This window comes from Lytechinus variegatus, chromosome 8, assembly GCF_018143015.1.
Source record: "Lytechinus variegatus isolate NC3 chromosome 8, Lvar_3.0, whole genome shotgun sequence".
Taxonomy (NCBI): Eukaryota; Metazoa; Echinodermata; class Echinoidea; order Temnopleuroida; family Toxopneustidae; genus Lytechinus; species Lytechinus variegatus.
This window is the reverse complement of record NC_054747.1, coordinates 9,595,864-9,606,561: the sequence shown is the minus strand read 5'-3', so window position 1 is coordinate 9,606,561 and position 10,698 is coordinate 9,595,864. Positions and strand designations below refer to the sequence as shown.

General features: G+C 40.3%; 1 protein-coding gene across 2 annotated transcripts in view; it reads right to left on the bottom strand.

Annotated features, from left to right (window-relative positions):
* Positions 1-265: 265 nt before the first annotated feature.
* LOC121419945 (zinc finger protein Xfin-like) overlaps positions 266-10,698 on the bottom strand; it is a 35,749-nt gene continuing 25,316 nt past the window's right edge. For both annotated transcript variants that reach the window (XM_041614435.1, XM_041614434.1), the window contains exons 2-6: positions 9,529-9,900; positions 8,438-8,549; positions 7,836-8,037; positions 3,117-3,369; positions 266-2,465 (exon numbers count right to left, since the gene is read on the bottom strand). In XM_041614435.1, coding sequence (XP_041470369.1) covers positions 790-2,465; positions 3,117-3,369; positions 7,836-8,037; positions 8,438-8,549; positions 9,529-9,889 — 2,604 coding nt within the window. In that variant the 5' untranslated portion in view covers positions 9,890-9,900 and the 3' untranslated portion in view covers positions 266-789. The remainder of the gene's footprint in view (positions 2,466-3,116; positions 3,370-7,835; positions 8,038-8,437; positions 8,550-9,528; positions 9,901-10,698) is intronic.

The following is a 10,698-nucleotide window of genomic DNA, read 5'->3' as shown; positions in this document are numbered from 1 at the left end:
CCGTAAGTCGCTTTTCAACCAAACTTGGATGGAAGATGTACTTAGGGGACCTGCATGTTATGCTGCAGTCAGAGGTCACAAGGTAAGGTCAAAGGTCATTTTCTGGTCAACCTTAAAGTTTACATGCAAGACTCTCTAATGACACCTAACTCCGCAACTGTAAGTCACTTTTCAACCAAACTTGGATGGTAGATGGATTTGGGGGACCCGCATGTTATGCTACAGTCGGAGGTCACATGGTAAGGTCAAAGGTGATTTTCAAGTCAACATTAAAGTTTACGTGCAAGGCTCTTATGACAAGTGTTATTCCATCCCAGTCATTTCACAATGAAGTTTCAATATTATTCCCTTGCATGCCCTCGTAAATCACAATATTTCTGGTTATTTTTCATAAGTGGGCGAGACACAAAAATGCTTTTGCCTTGTATTTCCTTATTCTCTTGAATTTTTTTTAATCTCATGGCAGAAATTCACATTTCCTCCATCATCATATCAGTGATTTTCATAACTTTGCAATAACTGAAGACCCCCAAAACATTGAAAATGTAGATGATTTTTGAGATAAGAATCCAGGCAAGTTGAGACTTCTCACCAGGGAAAATCATGGGTGCTTGGGGGCTTGAGGCAATCCATTCAACCCTGAAATGTTCAAGAGAGCCAAGGAAAATCAAAAGCTGCCAAACTTCCCCTTTCACTACAGATTAAGGCATTTGGTTGTGAGAAGTAGTCCCCGAAAATAAGAAGAAATATATATTTTTTGCCTCCTTCTTGAGATGTGTTTGGTCATTTTCACATGAAGCTTCTGTCAACAATATTGCTTGCTCCGTCCAGAGAATCATGTGTAGCAGCATGACGAACTAGGGAGAGGTTCAATGAGAAAGGTTTCTCTCCTGTGTGTTTCACCATATGGGTCTGGAGACAGTGCTTGGAGGTGAAGGTACTTTCGCAAATATCACACGCAAAGTTTCTCTCCCCTCGATGACGCTGCTCGTGCTTCTTCAACGCGAATTCCTCCAGGAACTTCTTGCCGCAGACCTCGCACTCGTGCGTCTTGGTGCGATTCTTGTGTATTCTGTGATTGTGCCTGTAGAGGCGCTCCGCGGTGTGGAACCACTTGGAACATGGCTTGCATTTGAAGGGTTTGGTGCCTGTGTGATCCACTTTGTGGTTGTTGAATCCTTTCTGAGATGCGAAAGTCCTAGGGCATTGGTTGCCATCCAATTTCTTCTTGGTTTGAGGTCTGTGGACATTGCGGATGTGACTGTAGAGATCTTGGTGGGTGGTGTAGCTCCTAGGGCAAGAATCATATTTGCAACGAAAAGGACGTGGTCTGTCATAATAATCAATCATCTTGCCAAGTTTATCAGAGTCTTCTTGATGATGTCTAAGCTGTAAATCAGCAACATCAGTGTCTTTGATGCTTGAAGTACTGTCCACACTGCTCAAGTCCATTCCTTCCTCAGATCTCTGCTCTTCCACCTCGCCCATCCAACTTCCATTATCTTCCCCTGAATGAGGCTCGTGATCATCAGATTCTTCTTCATCAGTGGCAACTTCCTTGGCATAATAATTAGTAGAACCTTGAGTTGCTTGTCTACGGCTTTTCATAGCCTCTGATCTCCTCTCTGCTTCAGCCTCTTCCCGTCTCCACTGATACTCTTCCTTATCAACACATCGTTTCCTTGGTGCACACTCAGTCCGGTGTGCAATCATGATTGTTTGGTTAGGCAATGTCTCCTTGCACAGCCGACAGAAGTATTTCTCCCGTAGCTTTTTAATATGGTGTGCATTCCTTAAATGCCGGTACAAACTGGACACATAACGGTACTTGCTGTCACACAGGAAACAGTGGTTCAGATGCTCTGCGTGGGTGTTCCGATGTCTGACGTGCTCTTGGAATGTCTTGGAAACCTTGCTGCATACATCGCAAATGAACTCTTTGATGGTTGTTCGGTGGAACAACTCATGGGAAGCCAGCATACCTTCATTCTGGAAGCTCTTACCGCAGGTTGGACACTCTAAATTAGGTCCTACAGAAGCGACTGGTCCTGACGACATAGCATCTTTATCGACCATCGATGCGTCCTTGCTGCTGTAAATCATAGAATGTTTCCTTGCCTCAGCCTCTCTGCCACATCTTGAAGAATGCGTAATGCTCTGTTTGAGATGGCCTCCACTTAGTAATCTATCCTTCAGCATGGACCTATTTTCCCTGACCACATCCTTCTCGGATGCAGCGCTCTCACAGGTTGTTTGGGCAGCATTGTTTTTGGACAAGGCCTCCCTGGCAAAGTGAAGGAGTTGATCCGAAGCAGAAGCGGCGCCCCATGCTGACTGTCTACCAGAGGTTTCTTGTTGATTGGTAGCCTGTTCTTGCTGCTCATGATTGAACTTCATGTGTCTCAACATCAACTTTGAGGTCTTGCACCTGGCATTGCATTCCATGCACTGGAAGTCATCGGTACCTGGAAAGGAAGACAGGGGATGACACAATAATGAAGCAATTAAAGGGATGATTTCACAATGTTGAAAGTAGGACATTTCCATTGATAACAAAACCTGAGGGGTATACTTAACCTTTTCTGATAACGAATGATCAATCTAAAAATCGACAAATACTCAAAGTACTTTAAGCCATGATGACAAATGTTGATGAAATACTCCCCAGAAGTGACTGCTGTTGGTAAGTAATAGGTTGGTCATAATCTTATTTCAAGTAGAAATCAACCGGTGTCTTGGCTCAGTTAGTAGAGCATCAATCCGGAAGTCAGGAGTTCCAGCCCTGGCTGCGTCAGACCAAAAGACATTAAAAGATGGGGGAGTTGCTGCTACAATGTTAGGCATTCAAATGATTCAAGAGATAGAACAATGTCAATCTGGCGCTGCACCGTGGCAGCTGGGCCCATGATCAATTGGGAAAAATGAATTTTCAGAGGATTTCTATTTCGAACAATAAAATATGGATTACTATTAATATCATTAATGGTATTATACTGATATTATAATGAAAAAGGACCAAATACATCATTATGGTGACAAGCACTTTACAAAAGAGGATATAAATACATGGCTATGGACAAAAATGCTCCATATTTTAGGTATCTTCATTTTCCTACCTCTTTGGTACTTCAGATCGTCCAGTTTTATTTTGCAACCTATCTTCTCCTTGTATTCATCTGAATAGAAGACTTTGAGTTCTGTACCAGGTTGGATGTTACCTATCGCTCTGTAATAGATATCTCCGTAATGCTGGAAGGCCTCTAGGTTCTGCTCAGCTTTGGTTCTTGCTGGACTGATGTAGGATAACCAGTTGTTATGGCTGACGTTCCTGCCGTCAAGGTAGTACCATACAACTCCCCGAAGGCAAAGCTGAAATCAAGGGGAAAAAAGGTTCAAACTTTAAAGGAGAATGAAACCATTGGAACAAGATAGCTTGTGTGAAAACAGAAAAATCAAAGAAACAGATCAACAAAAGTTTGAGGAAAATCGGACAAATAATGAGAAAGTTATGAGCATTTGAATATTGCGATCACTATAGCTATGGAGATAGCAAATTGGCAATGCGACAAAGATGTGTGATGTCACTTGCGAACAACTCTCCCCATATACTTTAGTATATATTTCACTTGAATTGCCTCTTTTATCACATCTATCCATAGACCATGTGTTCTTTCTACATGAGGGCATGTAATACATATTTTTTAAGAATACATCATGGATAAAGAGTTTGTATCATCATAAGAAAAAGCAAAAAGAGACATTTTGAGTGTATTTTATAGTCAACCAAAGGGAAAGTTGTTCATCAGTGACATCACACATCTTTGTCGCATTGCCAATGGGAGGATCTCCATAGCATTAGTGATTGCAATATTCAAATGCTCATAACTTTCTCATTATTTGTCCGATTTTTCTCAAACTTTCTTTATTCTTATTCTTTGATTTTTCTGTTTCTACACAAGCCTATATGTTCCAAAGGTTTCATTCCCCTTTAATGAAATTCAGTTCTTTAATAGGTAATACTTGTCAGGAGAATTTAAAAGTGCCCTCCTTATGTATTTCTTGATTTTATTGGTTAGCTGTGAGAAGCAAATTGCATCAGAAAATGGCAGGTTCAAATGCATACTGGTAGACCAATGACAGGCCTGCCAAGTGCCAACATTTGAAAATGAAAAAAAAAAGACTCCCAATTGCACGACGTAAATTTGTCTGCTCGGTGACGGGTGTGTCTCCCTCACTTTTTAATTGAGACATGTTTAGCATTCTTTAACCCTTTGAACCCCAAAAATGGAATACTGGCTTCACCATGAACATGCATATTCCAGAATAAAGCCGGAATACCGGTTCCAATCATGTAATTAAAAAACAAGGGTTTTAGATAATAGGTGACCTTAAAAAAATGATGTAATTTTAGAGATGTTCAGTCGATAACTTCACTTTATAATTTTTTCGGTGATTGGCTTATGTTAACTAGGTTTTAGCATTAAAAATGACCAAAATATACTTCTTCATAGGGAAGCTCATGCAATAGAACACAGCAAGTTGTATACGTACGATCCATAAGATATTCCTGAATTTTATTTCCATCAGAGCAGTGATTTTGAGACAAATATTGAGATAATTAGAGAAAGACAATTTGTTCAAATATCAAAATTGGGATAAAGTCTTTATAATTGTTTGTAAATAAAGTGCGTAGCATTAGGTCCCCCCCATCCTATATATTTCCACATGTAAATTGCAGCCAAAATGGGGGGGGAGCGCACAACAAATCTCCGAGGCAAGTGAGGCACTAAATCCCCCCCAAAAATGGCTGTCAATGACCTTGAAGCCTTGATAATATTAAAGCAAGTTCGTAGTTCCATGATCAGAAGATTCTGCGCATGATCAGAGGAAGGTCATTGGGACTAAAGAGACATGGTGGTTTAAATTTAATGAGATAAGCGCTAACTTTGATGTCTTCATTATTCATATATTATTTTGAATTGTGTTTTTCATTTATCGGGCGAAGGTTATAGAGCGGTGTTGGCTCAGTCGGTTGCCTGTCGAACCAAAGATCGTGGCTTCGAGTCCACCCCGGGCGGATGACTGAAGCCAGTGCGTTGTCTGTAAACGTCTCTCCCATGTTTCATAGATGCAGGCTATGTTACAATGGAAAACACTCCGTCCCTCGGATAGGACGTTAAATGGCGGCCCCGTGTAGAGGAGAGTCACTACCTTTGCACGTTAAAACCCACTGCACTATTCGTATAAGAGTAGGGGGTAACCCCGGAGTAGTGGTCCACCTGCATTCCACCAATCAGTTATATCGGGAGGAGAGACCTGCGGGTCATAGTGATTCAGTTCACTTTTCGCCTCCCAGGCACAGGTGACGCCAAAACAAATAATAATAATAATATATCCACAAAAAAACAATGCATCCATGAATGACTGGTTTTTCACAGTTTGCCAAGTAAGCCTATACGCTGTAGAACATCCTTTAAAATGCATTCAAAGTAGAAATGTTCATAGAGTGTTAATTGATGTGCTAGTCTAGTCACCTGGTCTACTCAATTTCTTCATCCCGCTATGTCAGGCATGCATATATAATATCTTGCTTTCAAATCTGCCTATCATAAGGAAAGAAATGAAAGGTCATTTGAACAAAATTGTCCGTTGGGTAACTACAAACTGGTCTATTGAATACCCAAATGTGTAATTTTTGGTAGCCCCTTCATGATCACAAATGAACAAGACCCTATTACACCGAACAGACTGTCTATAGTCAGTTGTGCAAACCCCACACGTAAGTCAACCCTAAATGGACTGGGCTATTTGAGACATATTGAGGACAAGGAGGGGAGTATAATGGCCCCTTCTGATTTTGGCTGCTGTTTGCATGATCACTCCAAAATTTGGCATGTATATTCTTTACCAAATGCACTACAAGCCAGTACCAAAAAAAAAATGAAAATAATTAGATTTTTATTCATACACTATAAATAAAGTACGGTATACAAATCTACTCTTGAAAACCTAATTTGCAATTTAACTCCCAATTTCACTAATTAATTTTCTTCTTTTTTTTCCAGATGTCATCTTATTAAACTGATTTAAAGGCTTCCACAAAGTAAAACTGCGAAAGTCATCTTTTTCCTTTAATATGTATTTCTTTGTTTTTAGATTTTTGTTTCTTTGTTTTTTCATATTAAGTTTTTATTGTTTATTCAATGAAAATTAATCAACTAAATTAAACCCTAAAGTAAATACAGACCAATTAGCATGAAAAATAATCACCCTAAAATGAATTTCATTTTCCATCTAGACTTTTATACAAAGTATAAAAATTAGTCACTTTCAGAACATTGTCTTGTAAAAAGTCACGTAGTGTCCCGATGCTAAACCCGTTTGTTGCGAATTTGGCCTCAAAAGTTACATGAGACTCCAAAGAAAAAGTCATAAAATTTTTCAGTGCTACCTTTTTGCGATTCGGAAAATATCGCGCAAAGCTTCGAGGGGGGCCATCATGCCCCCCCCCCGTCCTTTTAGTGTTAACCCTAAATAGACTGGGCTATTTTCGACACCTAAGAAGACTGGGGGAGGAGGGGGGGCTGATTCAGCCCCCCTTATGATCTCGGCCGTCGATCGCGCAAGCGCAACAAAAATGGCACACGCGTTACCCATGGCATTATCTACAAAACTATAACATCAAATTCTGCAAAAAATCTCATGTCTCATTAATTATGCTAATTTATGCGTAAAATCATAAGTTTGCTCTAATTAATAAAATAATGCCCCTGAAATGCTAATTTTTGTTTCACATACTCTAGATAGGCATCTGTAATTCATAAAAAAAAATTTCAACATCACATTTTTTTATGTATTCTATTGTTTTATAAATTTCTTATGTATTTCTCTATTTATCGACTTTTTGTTTTTATTGTTTTTTCAATGGAAATTGTCGGGGACTTTATTTTGACCATAAAAAAGATAGAATTAATAAAAAAGGAAAAATAATGATACATTTATTAATTTTTACTAAAACACTATTTGCATTGGATTTGTACACAAATTCACATTTTTTAGTAATTTTTGGTCTGCATGCACTTTCGAAATGTTGCGTAATTTCCGAACCGCGTACCCGGGGGTCACAATTTTGGTCTCAAAAGTTGCGCGAGACTTAAGAGTAAAATGTCAGCGAGCGACGCGGTCAAAAAATTTTGCGCGGCAGATTTATCGCGAAAAATATTGAGGGGGGGGTTGAATAAGCCCCCCCCCCAACTCTTTTCAGGGTTAAGCACTCTACATACACAGCCTACAATGACACGTGTACTGACGGCCCTGTCACATTGAAATAGAAACAGCAAACTTTACATCACTAGTCTTGCATTAAGACCCAACAATGAATTGAATAGAGAGCGGTGTTGGCTCAGTCGGTAACGCGTCTGCCCGTCGAACCAAAGATCGTGAGTTCGAGTCCACCCCGGGCGGATGACTGAAGCCAGTGCGTTGTGTGTAAACGTCTCTCCCATGTTTCATAGATGCAGGCTGTGTTACAATGGAAAACACACCGTCCCTCGGATAGGATGTTAAATGGAGGCCCTGTGTAGAGGAGAGTCACCACCTTTGCAAGTTAAGAACCCATTGCACTATTCGTATAAGAGTAGGGGGAAACCCCGGTGTAGTGGTCCACCTGCATTCCCCCCAATTAGTTATATTGGGAGGAGAGACCTGCGGGTCACATTGATTCAGTTCGCTTTTCGCCTCCCAGGCACAGGTGATGCCAAACAAATAATAATAATAATGATCTAAGTTTCAATCAGGGTCTGTGTTGCAGTTTGATAGACTATATATACACTCACTTCCCACGTAGATCCTATATCTTGTCCCGTTTTCTCGTCTGTGAGGGATCCATTATACGGGCCGAAACATTGCCCCCTGTCGATGACGCGTTTGCTGACGACACCACTAATGTAGTCTTTTTTCTTCTTCGAAAACTTATAGCCGAACCCTGGGGGAAGGCTGGCACGGATGCTGAGCTTTGGATTGGACCGTATTGCAAAACTGTTGATATCAAAGAGTAGTATATTCAAATTAAGATTCAGATTCATGTATAGTGCTATTTGATCATGTAAATTCATATTTTTTGGATAATACTTGAATATTCATTGCACAATGAATACATGAAGAAAGTGACATGACATAAAAGTCATAAATACATCAAAAGAGAGAAAAAACATTTAGTAAGGAAGGAAGATCAGAAATAATGAAAATATAAAGATGGAGAAAAAGATTACATATTAAATGCCTAGATACAATCAATATCTCAACTCAATCTGTTTAAAAAAAATCGCGTTCCAACTAACCCCGATCTCCCCGAATTCAAAAGAAAACCCATTAATTATATCAATTAGCTATTACTAATATGTACAAAATAAATTTCATGAGCACATTTTCACTCTACCTTGGAACAGTGGAATTGTGGGATTGCTTCTCAGCTAAAGGTCGTCTCTGGGTCATGGATGCGGGGGATTCCCCTTCTGAAGGTGTTGGGGACAGAGACCGTAAACTTGGTACTGAAAAGTCAAAGAAGAAAATGGCATTTACATGTACATTTATATAAACAAATTGGCAGCACTCAATTGGGCTCATGCACTACAGATAGCTTTAGATTAGTTAAGAAAAAATTGTTGCTTTTTTTAAATTGTGGTTAATCTGTCATCATTATTTTGCACTAAAGGACTGTCACCTTCGAGGGGTGAGGGGGGGGTAATGTAAATGTAGTAAAAACTACTGTATCTACAGTTGTAACGTTAGACCATAACAATTTTTTTCTTTCTGCCAACTATTGTGAAGAAATCATTCAAATGAACACTTTATGCACTTTGAATCTGTATCATCATGGTTATTATGCCGGAGCCTGTTGCATGAAACTTTTTACCGGAGAAACCTCGGGTTGTTTTTACCGGAGTTTTTGCCCTGTGTTACAGTCAATGGCAGAAATCAGACTAACCTTTCAGTTTTCAGTTTTTACCAGAGTTTTCTCAGGTAAAAATGTTTTATGCAAATGGCCCCTTGGTCATGGGCATTGGTGAAGAGGATCATCTTGTGAAGAGGGGGGGGGAGTAAAGCAGCAATAGATTCCCCCCCCCCCCCTGAACAAAGGACAATCTTCTGCACTGATGACGAGCATTAAAAAAATGAATCATCATGATGCATATATACAGATGTACAATTGCACAAAAATGTGTCTGTGACATGCTGAAGTGGAGCGTTATGGCTCAGTGGATTAGTCAGGGTCGTGGGTTCAAATCCCAGCCATGGCGTAATTTCCTTCAGCAAGAAATGCATCCCAATTGCGATGCACTCAATCCAGGTGAGGTGAATTGGTACCCGGTAGGAAGAAATTCCTTGAATTTTTGAGCGCCTAGTTAGCCCAGCTAAATTTGGAGTAGTAATTGCAGGGCTCGCTGGGAGAACAAGTTTTCAGAACTGAAGTGGATACCCTGGGTCAATATTATCTCATTATTATTATTAAAGAACAACCTCGTTTACCTTGCATTACATTCCTAAGGATGTCGTTGATGTCTTCATGGTCATCTCCGTCACAGTCTTCGTCCCTCTCTCCCGTCTCCGCTTCTTTCGCCTCGTCTTCCTCCTCCTCCTCTTCCTTCACCTCTTCTTTCACATACATCACATACTCTTCTCCCGAGTAAGTCAGTATTGGAAGGTGCGATAGATCGCCTTGGTTGCTCTGGATCTGGTTAGTCACGGCATCGTCCGAAGCGGTGCTCAGCATGGCAAGGCTATCTCCGCTCGGACCGAGTCCCCCAGAGTGAATCACAAAATACTGGTCCTGGTCCTGGGTGCCCTGACCCACATTCTGGTTTTGATGGACATAGCTGTTGTAGTCCATCCTTTCGTGATCTAGAGTAAAAAAATAAATAAATCAGGGTGAATTATAATGTTTTGTACAGGAAAGATGCATGATTATTATTCATTATTAAAAGCTGGTAACATCAAAGAGGACACAGTGATAACAAGAATCCCTGTTAAATTGCGAGAACTTTTTTAGATCTACATGTATATCACTCACCTCGATAGTATGCAAAACCTTAGAACATATTGTGTGTAGCAGCATCATGAAACACCTGGACTTGCATCATATACATGTACTATCTGATGCCCAACATGGCTTCCGTAAAAGGAGATCCTGTGTAACACGGTTGATGATCTAGCTTCAACAATCAACAGGAAAGGGCAAACTGATGCAATTTTGTTGGATTTTTCCAAGGCGTTTGACAAATTTCTACAACAAAGACTGCTATTGGATACGATGGTATAAGGGATGAGGTAAATCTTTGGCTTGCTGACTTTTTGTCTCAACATTGTCAACGAGATGTTGTTGATGGAGCAACATCAGAACCAGCACCTGTCCTCTCAGGAGTACCGCAGGGGAGTGTCGTCGGTCCTTTGCTCTTTCTCCTGTACATAAATGACTTGCCAGAGTATGTGACCAATGGCTCTTCAGTTCGTCTTTTTGCCGACGACTGTGCCCTATACCATCCCATCAGTTCACGAGAACATGCCAAAGATCTGCAGCGTGATCTTGATACTCTGCAGCAATGGGAGAGGAACTGGGGTATGACATTCCATCCCAGAAAGTGCCATGTTTTACACATTACAAGGAAGAAAATCTTTCCACACAACAAGTACTTCATCGAC